The following is a 23,846-nucleotide window of genomic DNA, read 5'->3' as shown; positions in this document are numbered from 1 at the left end:
AAAGTATGACTCAGGCATTTATCATGCTCATCCTATGACTAAGGCCCCAACTTTCGATCATTATGTAGATATTAAGATTCCATAAGACATGCTTTTCCACTGAGGGTCCTTTTAAAGCTGAAGACACCCAAGTAAATATTCCCAGAGAGATGGGAGGTTGGAAGTTTGAGTTACAAATGATGATTGGCCTCAAATCAAGTGACCCTGACTCCATGGCATCTCTCAATCTGTTCTGTCTCTACAAAACACTACATGTGTTTTCCATGGTCTTTCATTCTTTCCTCCATCAAATATCCTACCCAGGCTGATCCCTTGGGCAACACAGGGAATTTTTAAATTCCCCAACATGAATTTAATTTGACCATATAGAAATGTTAAGAGTTGTGTTCAAATAACCTTGACCTGATCAATGAGAAACTTCATCTGCACTCCTATAAGCCAAAGTATTCACAATATATGTTTATGTAGCACTGAATATTCAGGATAAGTAAGTCTAGAAATTTCCATAAATATAATTGTTTCATATGCTTTTCAAAAGAAAAGTATGTGGGCAAGACCATACAAAAGAAACAAAAAAATCACATAGTACATCAAAAAACAACAGCAACAAAGAAAACATCTCTTGTGTCCATATCTTGGGGTTCATTTCACTTAGCATCATCTTTTTTTTAACTTTATTTTATTGTTAAGATGCTGTACAGAGGGGTTACAGTTACATGAATAAGGCAATGAGTATATTACTTGTTGATCATTGTTACCTCTTCCCTTCCTTCCTTTTTTTTATTATGAAAATACTGTACAGAGGTGTTACAATTACATAGGCAAGATAATGAGTACATTTCTTATCAAGCATTGTAGCCTCCTCCTTTGTTTCCCCTTCCCATCCTCCCCCTGCACCCCCACCTAATCTTCCCCACTCCCCCTCCCTCCTCCCCCCCCCCCCGCACCAAAGTTGTTATGGTTATATGTCCATAGCTTTTGACCTTTTCTGTTTGTATGGTAAGATTATCTTAGATGTATATGCGTTATTGCAAATGAGGGAAACCATGAGGCCTATGTTTCTTTGGGTCTGGCTTACTTCACTTAATATAATTTTTCTACGTTTCTATAACCCCTATTGTCACTGTATTTGATTCTGGTGCCCTGCATCTTGTATATACATTTTTTTAATTTGGGGAGGGGAAGGGAAATAACAAAATGCTGAAACAAGGATACAAGTTAACCCATTATAACAATGAGACATACAGGATACTATGTTGAAAATGAACTTTACACTTTCAGAGGTGCAGAAAGAAGAGTTGACAAGGGAAGAAATAGTAGGGGAAAAACAAAGGAGGAGGTAACAATACTCAATAGGAAATACACTCATTATCTTACTCATGTAATTGTAACCACTCTGTAATGTATCTTTACAATAAAAAATATTTAAAAAGAAGTATGTGGAAGAAAACTAAGCTTTGAGGGAAATATGGACAATGGTATAGGTTAGAACAGCTTAGCCATCAAGGGAAACAACCCACAGTACAAACCAAAACTTCCTTGCTTTATACTCCTCATAGTGTTGATGTTAATTCAGAAATACTCAAAAAATTGCTTAGGCACATCTTTAAATGTCTGACCACAGACAATTATTAGTGGCTTGTAAATAATCAATTTTTACTCTGAAAAAAAATCAGTATATAGATTTCACCAGAAAAATTTATTGGAAAGTAGGGAGTATGTATCAGTATTCATTGTTGTTATTTTTCCTTCTGAAATACTTAATATTTATGTAAAATGCTTTGTTGGCACTAGACCAGTACCTTCCCAATGAAGAGCTTGTTGATACAGACTAGAACTTCCCTTCCTGCCTGAATAGAAGCCTGCTTGTTATGCATTAGCCTTGTTGTCCGATTGTCCAACAGGGAACTTTTTATTCTTTCTAACAAATGGTCTTTCAAAATGAGTAACAACATGTTCTGTTCCTCAGGAAAGAAGAGAAGATCGAGATAAGGCCCGGCTGGACTCCATGGTGCTGCTAATTATGAAACTAGACCAACTTGACCAGGACATTGAAAATGCCCTCAGCACCAGCTCTTCTCCATCTAGCACACCAACGAACCTGCGGCGCCATGTTCCTGTGAGTTTACCATCTGCCACTGCTTTCCTATGAGAATGCTTCTCTTAACATCAGACCGTCCCTCTCACAAGCCAAACATCCGTGTAGACACGATACCTCTATTATTATGCAAATGTCCCATGAAGATCATGCTATTTGATACAAATATGAAAAGATAATGCCTCTAGAATTATCTGTTTGTCCTATTTAATGTAGAGAGACCATTGGAAAGTTAATCCACATGGTTACCCCAGTTCTTTGATACAAATCAAAGTTAATAATTATTTCATGGTGACTAGTGATTACTCTGGTATTTGATACAATATACTTGAGTGATACAAAACAAGATATGAACCATGAAATAAGAAATTTACCTTGGGAAATTATGCTTATGATTAAAATTTGCTGTAGTTGTTTTCTTGTCAATCTTCAATGAGGTGATATGAACTCCATAGAAAATGCTATGTATATCTTGTTTAATGTTACTTCTACATAAGTACGTTGTGCCCAGTTAGTTCTAGGACATACATTTATACTACATGAAGAAAATGTTTAATAAGTATTTTCTACACAGATGCATGGGTGGATGGATATATATGAATGGATGGATAGACGATGGTTGAACTAACCCAGAGTTCTACAACAAATAATGTAAACAAGATTAACTTGAGAAAATACTAAAAATAGAATGAAAAAAGAGACAGAAGGATTGCATAAATATATTAATTTGCATACAAAAACTTGGATACTTACTGAAATGCCACTATTCTGTGTCTAGTTCTTTAGTTAGTATGGTTCTACCTTGATTTTCAAGTAAATAGATGAAAATGAGACCTTACTTTAATATATTATGGGTATTATTCTAAATGTTTGGCATATTTTACTGTATTCCATTGTTCAGAATGAGTAAAGGAGTAAAAGAATAGAGAAGTGAATAATTGCATGTGACTGAACTAATATACAGAAAAACCAAGCAAGTTTTCATCTAAAACTCTATCAATAAACCACTACATCATACTGCCTTCTCTAGCTGACTGTGAAGAGAACTTGCAAATTTAAGCAATAAAGAAATCTAATTCGAAATGAATAAATATGTAACTAAAATACTTCACTCTTGAAATTCAATAGAAATGAAATTTTCTTTTTTTGTAACATGGATAATTTTTTTTCTTATCCTTCAGGATCCATTGCAAATATTTTCTTTCTAGTGAATCATTCTTAAATATCTACCTAGAGGGATTCAGTCACTCCTTCCTTGGTGCTGCCTGAGTGTCTTCCACATAATTTAGATTCAGCTAGCAAGACAGACATCCAGATGGGAGAGATGCAAAGCCATCTCCTAAAGTCCAGTAGGATGGGATACTTTGATTGTTTTTACATATGAGGAGTATATAAACGATTCTTTTGAAAAATCTTCAAGTCAGGAATCACTATATTTTTCCTTATTTGTATTTTTGCAGAAGTATGTTTTTATTGTGTTTAAATTGTTGAACAAAGAGATTTCAGTTCAACCTGTCAGTGTATGGGTACAATGCATCTTGATCAGTGTATGGGTACAATACATCTTGATCAGCGTCACCTCTTTCATCATCCCCTCCTACCTGTCCCAACCCTACAAAGCTTGAGAGCTTCCTTCTTCCATTTCTAACATATGTACATTGAGGGTTACATCTGTATTTTCAATTGAAGCTATTTACTCTTTTCTGCTTTATCATTCATGTAGATACAGAATATATATTTTTTTGTAATTTTCTAATATAAATTGTTCTTCCTTCCTGTCTTTCACGTCTCTTTTCCTCTATATATTCAATTTTCCTCAATCCTGTGTGTTTAGGAGAAACACACAGACCAGATTTCTGCCCAATACAACTCTATGGTTTTGTCTCATCTCAAAACCAAGATATTCCTTATCATCTACTTTGTCATGAAGCAGTAAGGAAAAACTAAAACCTGAGCTAACATACAAGATGATGTGTCTTCATTGACAAGCCCTGCCTCCAGTTCCATTGTAAACTGGACTTTTTAATTACACACATTGTCTATAGAATCTCACTATAATTTTTGAGTTTATAAATAAGTTTCCATTTCTACGCTCTGAGTTTAATATATACTTGGAGTGGGCAAAATAAAACAATGCAAATATTATAAACTTTGCTGGCTGCAGATTCGATTCAAATGCCAGGGTTCTTTTTATATGGCTGGTTAAGAACATAAGAAAATTATTTAGCTTTTTAACCAGATTTATGTAAAACAAGAGCAGTATTGTCTTGTAGAGGCACGTAAAAGAAAGAATGTACATAGGTGGTTTATCACACATCTGGCCCAGAACGTGTATTTGGTCGTTAATTCTCTTCCCTCCCTCTCTGTACTCACATCAAGCTCTGAAATAAAGATGAAAAGATAAGTCCCACAACCCTCAAAACTTCTTTTTTGGTTTTGGTGTTTTTTTTCTAGGTCACCCCTTGGGCTTTCCTTCTGTTTCTTGGTGTTTAAAGCTAATTTTAACATTCTCTCTCATCCTCAAGTTTTTCTCCACAGGCACTTTCCATTCATCTGGATAATTGTGCCATGGAATAAGAGGATTATAATGTCCTGATTAGGGCCTTGATCATGCCTCAAGGAACCCTGTCTCAGATTCAGAGGAGATACTGCCCTCCCCCACCCCACACACCTTCCTGGTCCACTGTGACTATTGTTTGGCAGAAAGACCTGGAGAGATAGTGAAGCAGCCTCACTCTTCCCCTACCTGCAGTTTAAGAAGAATTATAAGAAAAGAAAAAAAAACAAACTTTTTTCATACATGATAACACACATGGAAAGAGCAATATAGGTTAGAGTATTTGAGAGTGAATTTAATATGAATTTTACAAATAATAGGGAAAGGGAAAGTTTAAAATGAGACTGTGTAATAATGTTTGAGAAGACATGTACTCATTACCTTACTTACTCATTACCTTACTTACTTACCTTCTTAACTGTAACCCCTCAGTACAGCATCTTTATAATGAAATAAACTTAAAAAAATAAAACGAGACTGCAAATAGAGCTTACAAATTGGCTCCATTTATGGTAGATTTCTCAGCCCATAAGATCTGATTTTCTCCTTTGTAATCTCAACACTTCTCTTAGTCCAAGCACCCACCACTTGTCAGTTTGGTGGGTCCTGGGGCTGGCTAATGATAGCTAATCTCACGCCATGAGTGGCAGAGGACTGGGAAGTTGGCAGGGTGGCTGGAGCAAAGGGGATGTTCTGGGGGTTTGAACTCAGTTTTCTTACTAGGCAATAACTGTGCTGTCACATGAGCACACTCCCAGCTTTTTTGTTTTAGTTATTCTTCAGATAGGGTCTCATTATTTTTGGCTGGTCTGAGACTATAATTATCTACTTACATCTCCTGAGTGATTGGGATTATAGGCACAAGTCACCATGCCTGGCTTTAGTGAGTGTGTGCATGTATGTATATATGTATATAATTTAGATACATATATAGAGATAGACTATTTATATAATCTATATATACTCACTATACATAAGTGTGTGTATGTATTAAATTGCCTATGTACATTCTTTCTTTTACATGCCTCTGCAAGATAATTCTTTTCTTGTTTTACGTAAACATACACATATATGCACACACACATATTCCATTACTTAGCTTCTTGACAATCCTATAATAAGAAGCCTGAGATTCAGAAATGATCACTTACGTAGTGACACAGAATGGTACTAATTTGTCAAAAGTTACATAGCAAACTGAGATTCACTTCCCACTTCATCAGAAAAGCCCATGTCATTCTGCTGCATTATAAGCCAACCCAGAATGTAAGTTTTGCATTTGCAGTGGAATCATTGCCAAGGCTCTCTGGAAGTCAACACAGTATTTTGAGTTTATGTTCCTAATTGTTTTGAATCAATGTATAAACAAAGAAATATTTATAATCTCGGGATATTTTATCTATGCTGAAGGGAAGATTAAAACACATGTAGATGTTGACCACTAACTTTGTTGAACCTTTTGCACTACTCTTTGGTCTCCTTGAATTGTCCAGGTGACTATTCAAAACTTTTATTCTTGTCCTAAAATCCCTTCCCACTTTAGCATGTACCTCTTAGCAAACATCCGTTTGCTAAGTAGACATGACTGTCAGTGTCTCTTTAGTAAAAGACATCATGTTCTTGCCATTTAATGTTTTATTTTATAGGCTAAGTCTCTGCTTGCATCCCTTCTTACTGCTGGTTTTGCTTCACCAATGATTCATCTGCCCTCATAGACTCAAATTCTATTGCTCTATTCCTATAAGTTCCTATTGTTTGGGGATTTTTTTTTCTTTTATAACATATAGGCAGCCTAAGGAAAGGAAAGGAAATATACATTCCCCTCTTCCCCAAAAACTAGGCATGCCAGATTTTCTTCCAAATTGATAGTTTCCTGAGGCCCCTAGCTGGCATCTTGGATCCTATTCTTTTCCTTTTGAGCATATATACATGCTTTGATGTCTCTACCATGTACCTATTCAATAAATAAACCCTTCCTGTGCTTAAGACTTCTCTGTTAGTGTGCAAGAACAAGAGAGGTGATAATAAAAGAATCCATGGCTGTTTTCCATTTAGAAGATTTAAAACAAAGTTTTTCTCCCAATTACAAAGAACCCTTCACTTGTTCCTTTTTGACCCAAACTTCTATTGCATCTTCAATTAATGGTTGACCACTATTCCATCATTTTGTACTACCTGCCTCTTATCTGACAGATGGCTTAGTAACTTCACTATCTTCACTGTAGCACTGGACAATACCGAATACAGTCATGTCTTCAATAACTTTTACCACTTCTTGACTTCTGGTTCCTCTTTTGTTTTTACTTCTTTACCACCTCAGAAATTACAGCCTATACACTCATGTGATTTCTCTTCCTACATTTACCCCTTAAATCTTATATCCAGATTCTAACTCAGTTCTCTCTTCTGTAAGACTAATTTCCTTGGGAAATATCACAGCTTTCCTAGCTTCTTTCAAAAGGGAATCACCAATATAATCTTATTTCATAGTGTCTTAGGATCCATTGGATCTCAAGCGGCCCATTCATTTGTGCTTTGATTGAACTGTACAAGCAGTGCTGTTAAAGCACATAGCACAAAGATTTTCTGCTACAAGAACTCCTCTGAAATCTATATGTTCCCATTGCCTGACACAGTTGGGGAACTGAGTACCAGTGATGAGCGGAGCTTTGTGGGAAGAAGATACATAAAATGAACTGCACAAAGCAGGTAACAGGGAAAGTATTAGGTATCGGAGTAATGCAATTCAGGAAAGTAATTCAGTTATTATTTAGTACATAGGAGCAGTGGACAGGGAAAGAGGGAATGAATCTAGATCTAGATAGAGCCAGATATTATTTCTTATAGTGAACAAAGGCGAAAAGAAAAATAATAACATTTGTACTAAGCTATGCATAGGTAGCCCTATTCAGTTACTTATGTAGGTTTTGGCCCTCTGTGTGCTAGTTATTTCATAAAGTTGAGCTTTTAAGTCAAAAAGGTCTGTTTGTTGTTTGGTTTTGTTTTTTTATGGAGGGGTTGTTGTGGGTTTTTGTTTGTTTGTTTGTTTGCTGGTCCTGGAGCTTGAATTTAAGGATGAGGTGCTGTCTCTGAGCTTCTTTTGCTTGAAGCTAGTACTATACCACTTGAGCCACAAGTCTACTTCTGGCTTTTTTGGTAGTTTATTTGAGAAAAACTGCCAGGGCTGGCTTTGAGCTGTGATCCTCACATCTTGGCCACCCGAGTAACTAAGATTATAGGTGTAAGCCACTGGGAGCCAGCAGAGATGGATTCTTAAACTAGAATTATTCCAGTTTCTGTGTTTATTTGTGATAACATGCCACTTATCTTTTCAATTTAAAACTATGTACTGTATTCCATGAAATACTTCAGTTCAGGATTAGTATTACAAAATGAACTTGAAAACTATAAATTTGAAGTCACTTTGTCTCTACACATCCAACAAGACCTGTGTGTTAATATCAGTTCTGTCAGATAAAGATTTTAGAGTGTAATTTGGAAATGTCACTTGCCTTAAGTCTGGGATTTGTCACTTTGCAAGTGATGATAGCATTATTTTTCACACAGAGTTGGTGAACATTGAGGAAAATAATGCTGCCAAGTGAAAAGTAAAATTAAGAAATTGGGCCTGGCTTACTTCACTTAATATAATTTTCCTTAGACTTTCAATTTCCTAACAAATGGGGCAATGTCATTCTTTCTGATGGAGGCATAGAATTCCATTGTGTATATATACCACATTTTTTTGATCCATTCATCCAGTAAGGGGCATCTGGGTTGGTTCCATATCTTAGCTATGGTAAATAATGCTGTAATAAACATAGTTGTGCTGGTAGCTTTAGTATGGTCTTGTTTGTAATCATTTGGGTAAATGCCCAAAAGTGGGATTACTGGGTCATAGGGGAGCTCTATGTGGAATGTGGAGTCTTTTGAAGAACCTCCATACTTCTTTCCAAAGTGGTTGAACAAGTTTACACTCCCACCAACAATGAAGTAAGGTTCCTTTCTGACCACATCCCCTCCAGCATCTGTTGTTAGAGTTCTTAATTATAGCCATTCTAACTACGATGAGGTGGAATCTTGAGGTTGTTTTGATTTGCATTTCTTTTTTGGCTAGAGAGGTTGAGCATTTCTTCATGTGTCTACTGGCCATCCTTCCTTCTTTCCTCTTCAGAGAGTTTCTCTTTAAGTCTTTAGCCCACTTATTTATCCAGCAGTTGTTTCTTTGAGGATTTGTTGTTAGGGTATTTAATTTTTTGAGTTCCAAGTGTATTTTAGGTATGAGACACTTGTCAGTTGTATGGCTAGTGAAGAACTTCTCCCAATCCGTGGGCTTTCTATTAATCTTGCTACCTATGTCCTTTGTCATGCAGAAGCTCTGCAGCTTCATGCAATCCCATTTGTCCAACCTTTCTTTGATTTGTTGTGTTTCTGGGTCTCCATTAAGAAATTTTCAGCCTGTGTCAAGGAGACCTAGGGTTTCTCCTATTCAATCCTGTAATATTTTCAGGGTATCTGCTTTTATTCCAAGGACTTTGATCCATTTGGAGTTGATTCTGGTGCAGGATGATAGATAAGGATCTAGCTTTAGTTTTCTACAAGTAGTTAACCTATTTTTCCAGCATCATTTACTGAAGAGGCTGTCTTTCTTCCATCCTATTTTTTTAGCTCCCTTATCAAAGATTAGGTGGCTATAGGTCTGTGGGTTCATTTCTGGGTTTTCAATTCTATTCTATTGGTCCTGAGGTCTCTTCTTGTGCCAGTACCAAGCTGTTTTGATTACCGTGGCTTTGAGTGGAGTTTGAAATTTGGTATTGATAGTCCTCCAGCACTGTTATTTCTGTTAAGGATTGTGTTTGCTATTCAGGGTCTTTTATTGTTCCATATGAATTTTCGGATTGCTTCTTCTATTTCATTGAAGAATGAGGTTGGAATATTGATACATATCACATTGAATTTGTAGATAGCATTGGAAAGTATTGCCATTTTCACAATGTTAATCCTCCCCATCCAGAAGCATGGGATGTTTTTCCACTTCTTAAGTTCTGCTTTGACTTTCTTTTTCAGGTTTTCAAAGTTTTCATCATAGAGGTCCTTCACTTCTTTAGTTAAGTTAACTCCTAGGTATTTTTTGTGGGGCTATTAGAAAAGGAGTTGCTTTCCTGATTTCAGCCATGCTCTTCTCATTTTTGGAATACAAAAAACCCATTGATTTTTGAGGGTTAACTTTGTACCCTGTTACTTTGCCAAAGTTTCAAATTAGTTCAAGTAATTTAGAAGTGGAGTCATGGGATTCTTTAAATACAAGATCATGTCATCTGCAAAGAGGGAGAGTTTTACTTCATCTTTCCCTATTTGGATCCCCTTCATGTTTGCATCTTGTCTTATTGCTGTAGCTAGGCATTCTAATACTAAATTAAAAAGAAGTGGAGAGAGTGGACATCCTTGTCTCAATCCTGAGTTTAGAAGAAATGGCTTTAGTTTTTTCCATTAAGTATAATGCTGGCTGTAGGGTTGTCATAGTATCCTTTACTCTTGACTTCTACTCTTTCATCCTTCTATTCTTGACTTTCTCCTTCTCCCATCTCTCCTCGATATGGCTAGGTCTCCTGTAATTCAAAGAGAGCATTTGTTAAATCCAATGCACAATCTGCAGAGATTAGAATAATTGCACACACACAACAGATACCTTGTTACTTAGGAGTTACTAAAACAATGTGGTATTAAAAACAATCACCTGGGCACAAGTAGCGCACATCTGTAATCCTAGCTATGCAGGAGGTTGAGAGGAAGATCACAGTTCAAAGCCAGCCCAGGGAGAAAAGTCCATAAGAACTCAGAAATGGAGCTGTAGCTAAAGTGGTAGAGCTCTAGCCTTGAATGAAAAAAAAAAAAACAAACTACAGCATCCAGACCCTGAATACAAGCCTCAGGATATACTATGAAGGCACACACGCACACACACACACACACACACACATCATATTTATGACTAATATTTAATTGAAATTATTGTATGCCAACCACATGTACTTTGAGTTCCATTTGTTTAATATTCATAAAATTCCATTAATGCGTAATGTCATGATCCCCACTTTCAAATAAGGGAATTGAGTTGCATATGATCCAACACAATTCTTGTCTCATAGTTGTAAAGACATAAATAGAAACTTGAGCTGAATGATTCAAGGCCACTGTGGTAGGTGTGACCATGGAAGTCTAGTGTAATGAGAGAAGAGCAGGGTGAGGAAAAATAAAGACTTCCTTATTATTTGATGTGTGCAATGACCCACTGAGAAAATCTGTGGGGTGTTAAGCTAATTGCTTAGGGTTATCTATAGGCTTCTACTTCCCAACTCTTAGTGTAGTGCCCTAGCTAGCTCCCACTGTTGACCTTTATCATTCACATTAAGATGTTAATTTATTTTTAAAAAGTAATATATTACCTCTGACTTGCATATCTAAAGATCCTTATAGCAGAGTGTAATTGTTACTATAAAATAGACAGGACTATGAGCATCATGTTGAGTGAACAACTCTTTATTGTGTCTGTGTGTGTTGACAGAGGAGGAGATGGAAAGGAGAGCAGGAAAGTGGGCATGCATCTCCTTCCTTCATACCAATGCATTTATTTTTAACAGGATCTGGAATCAGGATCTGAAAGTGGAGCAGATACTATTTCAGTACACCAGACCCAAGTAAACTTGCCTCCTAACGCTGAGTTGATGGATACAACATCTTCTACTCCAGTGTCCAGTTCTGGAACCAAACCCAAGGCAATGGTAAGTTGCAGACGATAATGGTCAGTTTCAAAATGTATGTGCTGGTGAAGATCAGGTAAGAGTTGATTTTCCATGCATACAATGTGGAAGAGGTACTCTTGGAATCTTGGCTATTGGCTTGATGACATTGACTTATATACCACCTTTCAAAACACATATTGTTTGATGTTTTATAATATACTTTGCAAAGCCAGGCCATGAATCTTGATGGATGCAAAATATGGCCATTAAATTTTGTTACTGAATACTTGCAGCTTCAAAAAACATGATTCGAAGAATACAGATCTGCAGATGCCTTTTCTATTATGAACTTGATCATATTGTTTACCAGTTGGAAAAAGTCTCCAAACCTCAGTGATACATAGATGATAGTATGTAAATAGACATAAATTTAATCCCCTCTTATTTATATCTAGAATATTTTTATGATAAACATCCTTTGAGCATTTGGTACATGCCATGACTTATGCTAGATGAAAAGATTTGGAGATTGCAACAACGATATGTACAAGACCTATGTTGAAAAATGAATTTAGGTGGGGGGGCTAGTTAAGGAGGTGGGAGGGACAGGATGGTAGGGGAAAAACAAAGAGGAGGCAACAATGCTGGATAAGAAACGTACTCATTACCTTGCTGATGTAACTGTAACCATCTCTGTACAGTATTTTCTTTTTTTTTTCTTTTTTTTTGGGGGGGGGAATCCAGTCGTGGGGCCTGAACTCTGGGCCTGGGCGCTGTCCCTCAGCTCTTCAGCTCAAGGCTAGCAGTCTACCACTTGAGCCGCAGCGCCACTTCTGGCTTTTTTCTTTTTGCTTATGTGGTGCTGAGGAATCAAACCCAGGGCCTCAGGCATGCAAGGCAAGCGCTCTACCACTGAGCCACCTTCCCAGCCCCTGTACAGTATTTTCACAATAAAAACCTATTTTAAAAAAGATTTGGAAAGAAAAAAAATCTAGTCTCTGTCTTTTACCAGCTTGAACTCTAGTCAGAGGAAGGTCTACATGTAAACAGGGGAAATAGATAGATAGATAGATAGATAGATAGATAGATAGATAGATAGATAGATAGATAGATAGATAGATAGATAGATAGATAGATAATAGGTAGATGATACTTGAGAGATAGATAGATAGATAGATAGATAGATAGATAGATAGATAGATAGATAGATAGATAGATAGATAGATAGATAGATAGATAGATAGATAGATAGATAGATAGATAGATAGATAGATAGATGACCTAAATTTTTGTGGTATTAAATGGCATAGCAATATACAATGCTTACTGAAATGAGTAAGTACTAAGGAAGAGGCACTGCGGCTCAAAGTGATAGATTTCTAGGCTTGAGCAAAAGAGAATAAGAACTGAATAAGTGTAAGCTATTGTCACTATCATGATGACCTCTCATAGATATTACAATGCTACTAAAACAAATAAAAAGGATAGTTATCATGTGGAATAATTTAACAGGGTGAATTTTGGATAAAAGACGTTTTCTTTTAACTTAAAAGTGAACTGCAACAGGAAAGTAGTATTTGACTCTAAAAGGTAGTATTTATGGAGGAAGTAATTACTACTTCAAATATCTAAAGTCCAAGCAGTTCCAAAATAACCTTTCCTAGTTTAGTGCAAATCACAGTGTCGTATTATTTTTTTAAGGCCCCTGTTAGTTTAACACAGAGAAGCAGGTTTGGATTGCTGGTTTGCCTGCTTTTAAAATAAAAGATAGTTCTAAAATAGGATTCAAAAGAGAATACTCTCAATTTAAAACACAGTAAATCACTGTGACCAAAGGGTGAATGAAAATGAATCATTGAAATAACAAGTATGACAGATTTTAATATTTACATAAGATTTATTATTTATATTATCTATATTTGATTATTTATATCTAGAGCATTTTGATGATAACATCTATTGAACAAAAAAGACTTGGAGTGGAATAAATTCTAGACTCTATTTTTAACCAGTTTATACTGTAGCAGAGAGAAGTCCACATTTAGACAATGGAATGAGATGCTGCCTTACTATAATACCAACACCTTCTTTTACTGTACTAGGTATTGAACTCAAGGTCTTACTATGCTTGCTGGATAAGTATGCTATGCCATTTTTTTCAGATAGGGGCTCATATTTCTTGAGGTCAACCTTGAACCATAATCCTTCTCCATCTACTTTTCATGCAGCTGGGATTACAGGCATGCACTATTACGCACAGTCCTTCTCTCACAAGTTTTATCTTAAATATTTCAAGAATCAGCTTTTTTAAATACTAAGGACAAATGAGAGAGTTTCTTTTTTAGGAGTTTTTGCTTTAGTTCACTTTTGAAAGCACCTGCTAGTTTACTACAGAGTTATTTTTAACCTTGATATTAACTTTATGTTCAACTTTTCTTTAGAATAATTACCAATACATTCAGTATCTTTCCTATGGAATACGCAGTGTGTGAGCAATTCATAATTCATTATGATATATGCAGCTTTGTCTGTGAAGCTCCCAGAGTCTTTCATTTCTCTCATGTTTATAAGCCTGACCCACTTAGTTATGCGCCTATTTGTGTGTGTGTTTAACTACTTTTAATAAAGTTTGTGATAAGAACAGTCATTTTTATGTCAAGTATGAAAGTTCATGGTTTTATATTTTAATACGTTTTTTATTGTAAAAATACTGGATGTACAGAGGGGTTACATTTACATGAGCAAGGTAATGAGTACATTTCCTATGAAGCATTGTTGCCTCCTCCTTTGTTTTTTCCCCTACCATCCCTCCCCTCCCACCTCCGCAACTACACTCTCCCCCTACCCCCCACTCCCTCACCTAAATTGTAAAGTTTGTTTTCGACATACTGTCTTACGCATCTCATTGTTACAATGGTCAACCTGTATCCCTATTTAAGCATTTTGAAGAAGTTTTTTTTTCCCCAGAACTTTAACCAATTGGAGTAATCCAAGATTTCCTTGCTCAAATATATCTCTTTTTTGTCACATCAATTGATCAAATTATTCATGCATAAGTCATAATTAAGATATATTTTAATTATTGAAGAGAAGAATTACTTGTCATGGAATCCTTATCTCTGAAAAGGGATGTGAATATTACTTAGCTGTGTGGGTATAACTAACTTATATGTTAGCAGAGTCTAGCTTCACAGTCATGCCACTGCTCATTAGTAAGCAAGTAAGAAAAATATAAATGAACTCCACACGGACTAGTCCACTCAATACAACCAAGAATAGCCTATCAATCTTGACTAATGCCAAAGTTAGAGTTATACATCATGGCGTATAACTCTATCCAGTGACTAAGCTATAACTTAAAATTCTCAGCTAGCTATGGAAAGTACCCAAAATGGACACTCCACTGTCAAAGACAGATTTTTTGAGAAAAATTCTTAAAGAAAATGTGCAATGAATAACAGATGTTTGAAAAATAGAAAATTCTAGTAACCTACAGAGCTCTACTTGTTTTATAATGAACCTAATTTTCAATTTTAATATTAGGTAGAAAACATGACATTGGAAGATGATTCATTTGACAATTGTTTCTCTGTTGAGCTAACAGAGGCATTTAAACAAGTAACATGACACAATGATTTTCAGGAAACCTTTGATAATATTGACTAGCTACCACAAAATGTTTGTGCAAAGTTTGTAGATTTCTGTCTGTTTGCCACTAGAACTTCTTTTATATTTACTACTAGAAAGAGATCAATGAATAATCTCTGGTTTTTTCACTGTGAGCATCATGTATGAGATGCCTCCAGCTTTGTTCTTTTTTGCTCAGAGTTGTTTTGACTACTGGGTCTTTTTGAAATTCCATATGAGATTTTATTATTTTTTCTATTTCCATGAAGTATGTCATTGTTCATTTGATGAGTATTACATTGAATCTAAAGGTCACTTTAGATATGACTACCATTTTAACAATACAGTCTTCCAGCCCATGAGCATGTTGTCTTTCTGTTTTTCTGCGTTTGACCTCTTCAATTGTTTCATAACTTTCACTTCTTCAATTAAATTTATTCCTTAATACTTTACTTCTATGTATGTCTATAACTGTATCGGATGGGATTGCTTTTTCCAGCCATTTATTGTTACTGGCACATAAAAAAATTGCTACTGAGGGGTTGGGAAGGTGGCTCAGTGGTAGAGTGCTTGCCTTGCATGCCTGAGGCCCTGGGTTCAATTCCTCAGCACCACATAAGCAAAAAGAAAAAAGCCGGAAGTGGCGCTGTGGCTCAAGTGGTAGAGCACTAGCCTTGAGCTGAAGAGCTGAGGGACAGCGCCCAGGTCCAGAGTTCAGGCCCCATGACCGGACCCAAAAAAAAAAAATTGCTACTGAGTATATGTTGATGCATTGAGCAACTTTACTAAATGCATATACCATTTTTTTAGTTGAAACTGTAGTGTTTTCTACACAGAGGATCATGTTGTTTGAGAAGAGAGATGGTTTGACTTTGCCTATTTTGAACTGGGTATCCTTTATTTCTTTCTCTTGACTATTGCTCCAGTTAAGATCTCTAATACGAGTTGAATAAGAGTTGTAGATGTGAACATTCTTTTCCAGTTCCAGATCTTAGAGGGAATGCCTTCAGCTCTTTCAGTTGAGTCAGAGGAGCTTTTGTTGTTGTTTTTCTTAAGGATAGTTGTAAAAGCAGTCACTTAGTCACTTTAATTGTACATTTATGAAGAAAGAGACTGATCCTCAGATAATGAGGACAAGGATATCTTTTATTTGTAAAATAGGTAACAAGAGGAACAAAGCCATCTACTATTCTACTGTACAGAAGACCTAAAGATATCATCATAAAAGGATGCAATTTTAATTTAGTGGAATCTCTAGCTCTGTTCCACCCCCAGAAACTCCTGTATTTAATTGGTGATACAGAGAATTTTAATGACAGTAATGGAAACTGTAATAACTTGAGCAATTTGGGACAGAGCAGCTTCAAGTATGTGCTCAGCAACCTAAAGGGACCTTGAAATATATTGGCATGCGTATTGGGAGACATTACCTACTGCAATTCAAAAAATCATCTTCTAATCAAGGACATCAATAATTGGCCTTCAATATTTGTAATTGCTATAGGGTAAAAGGCTAGAGTTGGCATATACCAGCTCAAGATAACACAGTAGGTTTCACAGTTTCACAGATTGAATACACTGCCAGGTCTTTGATTATTATTACAGAAAGAGACAACACGAATAGAAGAGGTGACCATCAGCTCAAGAAGTGGCAGGAACGAAGGGCAAACAGATGACCCCAAGCAGTATAGTTAATTCATTTCACCAGTAGCTCAAAACAAATCCCAAGATTCCAAAATGACCCCTCAAGAAATGTATCCAGTCCTGTGATTCTAAGATCATTTCTAGGTGATTTGAAAAAAATGTCATATTCCAGTGCCATCAACAATCTAATATTTTAGTTGCTTTTACTGACAATTTCAAAAATCCTCTAATCCTTCTAAGTTATTGTTGAAGGGGGGAAAAATTCTCTCATTATAATCCAGAGCTTCCTGTTAACATTGAGGTTAAGTGGATGAAGCCCCTACATACAATCTATTCATTTCCCTTTCCAGGCTTGACAGAGAATGAAGCAATTTTTCTGCTTTGGAAGGCTTCTTCAGTAATATTCACCCTGAAAGTTCTAAATGCTTCAAGGTGCAGAAAATTAGAGACTAATGATTGCACAGTAATTTTGACAATTTTTAATGAATTTTATTAAAATTTAAGTCATTTTAGAAAATAGTGTCTTAACCCCAACACTTGGGAGACGGAGAGAGGAAGCCAGTGAGTTTGAGACCAGCCTGGGATGTTTAATTTGTTTCAAAAACAAACTAGGTAAACAAATAAAAACAATGCCATATTTCCTCTTTGTTTTTCATTGTTGCTGTTGTTGTTGTTGTTTGCTTTTGCTTTCTTTTTTGCTGGTTGTGGGTCTGAACTCAGGGCCTGGCACTGTCCCTGAACCTCTTTGTGCTCAAGGCTAGCACTCTACTACTTTGAGCCACAGCACCACTTCTAGTTTTCTGGCAGTTAATTGAAGACAAGAGTCTCACAGACTTTCCTGCCTGAGCTGGCTTCAAACACAATCCTCAGATCTCAGACTCCTGAGTAGCTAGGAGTACAGGTGTGAGCTACCAGCACCCGGCCTTATTTCCTTTTTTAATTAAAAAAATATCTTACCTAATATGCATGTTCTTTAAATAACAGATTTATATTTTGGCTATTTTGCTCAGAAAAATCATGAGTTGCATGAGATGCATTTTAATGCATCTGTGTGTGCACATTCCAATTCCTTGAGATTATTAAGGGCTTATAAAACAGTTTCTAATCTAAGGTTCATGATTGGATGTAGAAGAATCCTCGAACCTTTGCCTTTACACATTTGCAATTGCACATTTCTAGGTAAACTGTCCATAGCTTTGTGGGATTCTACCAACATTCCTAAAGTAGCCTGTTTGAGTTCTTCTGAGTCAGTCTCTTACCCAGGGAATAGATCAATTTTGCACACCCTAACATCTTTGCTACAAATAACAAATGCATTGAGACACATTGACAGAGATGACATCCCTTGGGCTTTTTGTGAATGAAGCATCTCACTGTCATCAATTAGGCTGTACTTCGTGCAGATGTGGAAACCATTTGCATGCCATTCGTTTCAATTGTCTTTTCCCAACATACAGATGAACATTACAGTGACCCAAACCAGAAAAGAATAGCAGCCAGGGATTCCTAATAATACTTTCAATGGAAACCAAGTTTTATTTGGAAATGCAATCACCTCTCTTCTATAGATGATCATACGTCTATACAATGAATGACTGCATTGATGGTAGGTGCTGGAATCCAAATTAGATCATTTTAATGTATCATTTAAAACACAATTTATGTAACTTTTTGATCAGGTTATTACAAAATACATTTTGTATTTTGTATTTATGATTATCAGATACATTATATGTATGCATTATTGTCAAAGTGATGTACAGAGGAGTTACAGTTACATAAGTAAGGTAATAAATACATTTCTTGCTGAACTTGCTACCCCCTTCCTCATTTTTCCCCACTTTCCCTCCCTCCCAATCCTCCCAAGTTGTACAGATCATTTGCAACATATTGTCTCGTGAGTATTGCTGTTGAATGGGTTCTCCCCTTGTATTTTGTCTCACCATCTGTTGTTCCCTTTCCTTCCCTAATTCAGATAAATGTATATACAATACCCAGGGTACAAAATCAAATACAGTGACAACAAGGGATATACCATAGGGGGAATAACACACAAAAGAAACAAGAAATCATATAGTACATTAAAAACAACAACAAAGAAAAACCTCTTGTGTCCATGTCTTATAGCATCATCTTACATGGTCATAGGTCCCATGGTTTCCCTTATTTGCAATAATTAGTATACATTTAGGATAATCTTAGCAGAGGAACAGATACATTTTTTAAGGCAGGTCATTTTCTCTGATGGTGTCCACTATTTAAATCAAATAGAGACTGTGCCAAACCCTAGTATAATCAAACTGTGGATATCTGCTTACCTGCCAGTACCTTTCAAAATTAGGGAAGATAGAGAAACTGTTCCAAGCCAGAGGAACACAAGCCTAACAGGAAAGCTATATGCCATATGGAATCCTGTGGGACAGGGGATGCTGAGGCAGAGTTACAGAGCCCAAAGCTGTGCTAACAGTGCAGTGCAGTGATCATTCTAGTTTTATAGGGAACCATGAGTTTCCTAATACCATGGAAACACTTGGAACTATCCTTGCCCACCTTTGAGTGAATCTGAAATCATTCTAAATTTTTATTTTATTTTGTAACATAGTTATTCTAAAATTTTAAAAAACACAATAAAACCAAATAGAGGTTTTATTTTTCAAATATCCAAAGTAAATACCTCTTTTTATTGAAGCCTAGAGGGGAAAAATAATAGCAAAAACTCACTAGAAACAGAAATGTCATCATGTCACGTATTATATCATTAGAAAAGAACACAGGCAGTATAGATAAGGAGGACATGACACAGATTTTTTAAAAAAAACAGCTTAGTTCATGTCGTGAAACATAAAAAAGTTGAGTTAGTATAGTTGATAATTAATAAATTTAAAAAGAGAACTCGTGGTCTTAGAAAAATGCTTTTCAGTCAGATACCAGTGGGCCACACCTGTAATCCTAGCTACTCAGGAGGCTGAGATCTGAGGACCACAGTTCAAAGCCAGCCTGGGCAGGAAAGTCCCCAGGAGAGTGAGACTCTTATCTCCAATTAACCACTCAAAAACTGGAAGTAGAGCTGTGGCTCAATATGGTAAAGCTCTAGCCTTGAGCCAAAGAACTCAAGGATAGCACCCAGGCCCTGAGTTCAAGTCCCATGACAAACAACAGCAACAAAAACATGCCTTTCATTATAATGCTTTTCAATGTGTCAATTTCGGCTTAATATAGCTGCATAGTAACACTAAGGTAGGTGTAAGTAATATTTGAAGAACTATTTGCCTTTGTGTTCAGTAAGATCTTCATCGTTTATGGGGAAGAAAAATAAGGCATGTTTTAAAGCTTAATTTTAAAAGGAAAACAGAGCAACCAGAAAACTGGAAAAATGTTTTGAAAAATAAAATTCACTCAGTGATGATTATAATAAGGTTTTTTCTTTAAAATTCCTTTATAAAAGCATAAAGGGTTCCATTCATATATTTTAGATTTTGAAATAATAAATATGTAATTTATTGATTTTGACTTTGAAAAATAGAAACATTTTCCACTGCTACTCACTTTGATATTGAAAAAAATAAAAATTCTTTCATGGTTTTGTAGGGTTTTAGTTATTAACATCTGGTTGTAATCCACATACACGTCAGCTTGTGACAGTCTGGTTTGGGATGCCTATTTGATCTCCATAGGACATCCTCAAGTGTACCTTGGGGCATTAAATTCAGGAGATTCATTTTGTTAAAATATAACTCTAACTTGTACCCACATACACTCACTCCTGGTATTATACTGATGTACATTTGAGAGTGGCAAATGTGTCTTGCTTCCTTTTTGTGCTTATTATACACCTGGTTAACTAGGTGCCTGTAGCAGAAACCATAAAATGACAAGATCGAAACTCATACAATGATGGAATGCCTTGAATAGATTCCATTAAGACAAGAAACAATATTCAAAAAGTGTGTCTACCACCTAAGATTTGGTTGTATGAATCGTTCTTTGTATGTTATCATTATAATGAGAAAAAAGTTAACTTTTTCCATGTGCCAATATGACTCCTCAAGTCCAGTTCACAGCTTCATCCAAAAGAAATAACAACTTCCAGTTATTTCCGTGCAGTATAAAATGGCAAGCCAATAACATGCCACATTACAGCAACCAAGAATAAAATTCATAATGCTTTGCTATAATAATAACCAGGAGAAGCCATTTTCACAGTCATCCCTTTCTTCGTTGCAAACCCTGTCCCAAACCCCTAATTATATTTGCAATAGGTTTCCTTATTTTTCTCTACTTTCGTGATTAATAACAGATTGGTAATTAATTCTACCCTTGGTTTTTGAGGGCCTCTGGACTCACTCCTTGAAGAGAGTGAAAGCCAGTTGAAACGTTCAACCAAGAATTCTGGTGTTCTAATACTCAGTAGCTGTTTACACAGAAGCCCTTCTTCGCTACAGCTTGGAGCTGGGTCTACCACATACTGTATTTTTAAGTGGAAAAGCACTAATCTCAAACAATCATTTGGGGATTCCGAAAAATCACACGTTTTTGTATTTGGAGCTATCATCTCTCAAAAAGTTACTATTCTTAGTATGTAGTGAGTATTTTCTGTGAAAATTTCTTCTAAATCAGTAATTCATCCTCTTGAGATTTTGCTGCCACCACTACTTCTGAATGCCTCTCTCCTCTGCCGACTGAGACAAAGTGATATGAGCCAGATGGATCTCTGGGTTAGTAGTTCTTTCAAAAAATTCTGTTGATGTTCATGAAGTCAACTCTTAATTATTTCTCCTGTTTTGTGTAGTTTTTGCTGTTGTTTTGGTGTTTCAATAGGAAGAACATTTTTTTTCATATAAGTATAGTAATTTACAGAATAGACATTTTCCAAGGGAGTCATAATGTGAATACAACAAACAAGCAATAATAACCAAATCAATCGGTGCTATTCACTCTATACACCCAGAAGCACCTTCTTCTACCTGCCTTAGCCAGACTTATTTTTATCCCGTGTATCTATGGTACAACATACAGCACAAATTTTATTTAAACCCACATGAAAGCAATTGTAAGAGAGAGAAAAATGTTGAGGAATTGTGTGAATTCAGACAGCCTCTTTATTTCCAAGGTTACCTACTTAGAGTGCATTCCTCTACAGCTGGGCCACTGCATTCATGCCCAAGGCTTCCTCATCACTGAATCTTGAGTCCTGGGGGATAGTAACACACAGTGGAGTAGATAGTAACACACAGCACTTTGGTCTGTGGTGCTGCTAGCAGAGATGGCAAGGTTTTGAGGAGAGGCCAATCCAGTAATTCAAAACATTGGATTGTAGATCATGTGACACATCTTCATGCTTTGTCTCTTTGGTAGAATAAAGTTGGAAATTTAAAGAATTTTAATTGATGATTATTTAGACCTTAGAATCAGCAAAAGTTTGCTTTTTTCATAAGTTCTTTATTGTGAAAATGCTGTACAAAGGGGTTACAGTTACATGGACAAGGTAATGAGTACATTTCTTATCAAGCATTGTTGACTCCTTTGTTTTTCCCCTACCATCCCTGCCCTCCCACCTCCACAACTACACTCCCCCCACCCCCCATCCCTGCCTAAATTGTAAAGTTCATTTTTCAACATAGTGTCTCGTACATGTCATTGGAGCAATGGGGCAACCTGTATCCTTATTTAAACATTTTGTTTAAAAGTTTGCTTTTAAAATAGCTCCCAAGCCAGTGCCAGTGGTTCTTGCCTGTAATCCTAACCACTCAGGAGGCTGTGATCTAAGGATTTTGGCTCAAAGCCAGCTGAGTTGGATAAATCCAGAAGACTCTTACCTCCAATTAACCAGCAAAAGGCTGGAAGTAGAGATGTAGTTCAAGTGTTAGAGCACTACCTTTGAGCACGAAAGCCAAACAAGAGCATGAGCCCCTGAGTTAAAGTCCCAGTACGGTACACACACACACACACACACACACACACACACACACACACACACACACACACACACACACACACACACACACACACACACACACATATTTAATTTGACATGTTGGGGATACATCAAAAAGATGTGAGCAGTCTTCTACTTATAATGCATCTGTAGCTTTCCTTTCTACATTACACCCAAATGATTTGCATAGATAGATAGATAGATAGATAGATAGATAGATAGATAGATAGATAGATAGATAGATAGATAGATAGATAGATAGACAGACAGATAGATATGTAAGGTAGGTAGTATGAAGGAAAGTCAGCATAGATTTTTGTCTGGAGTTCTAATATTTCTCACATAGTTCTATAGAATAAAATTGCATATTTAAAGTGGGCGAAAGACTTAAAGAGAAACTTCTCTGAAGAAGAAAGAAGGATGGCCAATAGACACATGAAGAAATGTTCAACATCCCTAGCCATAAAAGAAATGCAAATCAAAACAACATTGAGATATCACCTCACCCCAGTTAGAACGGCAAAAATCAAGAACTCTAACAACAACAGATGCTGGAGGGGATGTGGACAGAAAGGAACCTTACTTCATTGTTGGTGGGAATGTAAACTTGTTCAACCACTTTGGAAACCAGTATGGAGGTTCCTCAAAAGACTCCACATAGAGCTCCCCTATGACCCAGCAATCCCACTTTTGGGCATTTACCCAAATGTTTACAAACTAAAGCTACCAGCACAACAATGTTTATTGCAGCATTATTTACCATAGCTAAGATATGGAACCAACCCAGATGCCCCTCAGTAGATGAATGGATCAAGAAAATGTGGTATATATACACAATGGAATTCTATGCCTCCATCAGAAAGAATGACATTGCCCCATTTGTTAGGAAATGGAAAAACTTGGAAAAAATTATATTAAGTGAAGTAAGCCAGGCCCAAAGAAACATAGGTCCCATGGTTTCCCTTATTTGCAATATCTAGTATATGTATGAGTCAAGCGGAAAAGGTCAGATAATATGATGTCAGGAAAATGAAACCTTAGATATGTATTTTAATGTGTTTTTCTTTCATGCATGTGTTTCTAACGCATTTATAAGATTATCTCTTTGTTGCTTTGTATGTCCCTCCCCCACAGTATAACCCCTGCTTTCACTATATTTGATGTCAGTATAACTTGAGGAGGAGATGGGGAAAAACCAGTTGTTTAAGGATACAGGTGGACCTGTTGCAACAATTAGAAGTA

At 36.3% G+C, this 23,846-nt stretch overlaps 1 protein-coding gene and 1 non-coding gene across 4 annotated transcripts in view; one reads left to right on the top strand and one right to left on the bottom strand.

The window, feature by feature from the left end:
* The window catches only part of Dlc1 (DLC1 Rho GTPase activating protein), a 436,178-nt gene that overhangs the window by 159,863 nt on the left and 252,469 nt on the right, over positions 1-23,846 (top strand). For all 3 annotated transcript variants that reach the window (XM_070016284.1, XM_070016283.1, XM_070016288.1), the window contains exons 3-4: positions 1,970-2,119; positions 11,297-11,437. In XM_070016284.1, the coding sequence (XP_069872385.1) occupies positions 1,970-2,119; positions 11,297-11,437 (291 nt within the window). The remainder of the gene's footprint in view (positions 1-1,969; positions 2,120-11,296; positions 11,438-23,846) is intronic.
* On the bottom strand, positions 6,435-6,555 carry LOC138823474 (small nucleolar RNA SNORA67). Its single transcript, XR_011370824.1, has one exon. It is a non-coding gene; the product is annotated as a small nucleolar RNA SNORA67 (small nucleolar RNA).

The sequence above is a fragment of the Dipodomys merriami genome, unplaced genomic scaffold, assembly GCF_024711535.1.
Source record: "Dipodomys merriami isolate MVZ:Mamm:240054 unplaced genomic scaffold, mDipMer1.0.p SCAF_12, whole genome shotgun sequence".
NCBI lineage: Eukaryota > Metazoa > Chordata > Mammalia > Rodentia > Heteromyidae > Dipodomys > Dipodomys merriami.
This window is presented reverse-complemented; position numbering and strand designations above follow the sequence as displayed.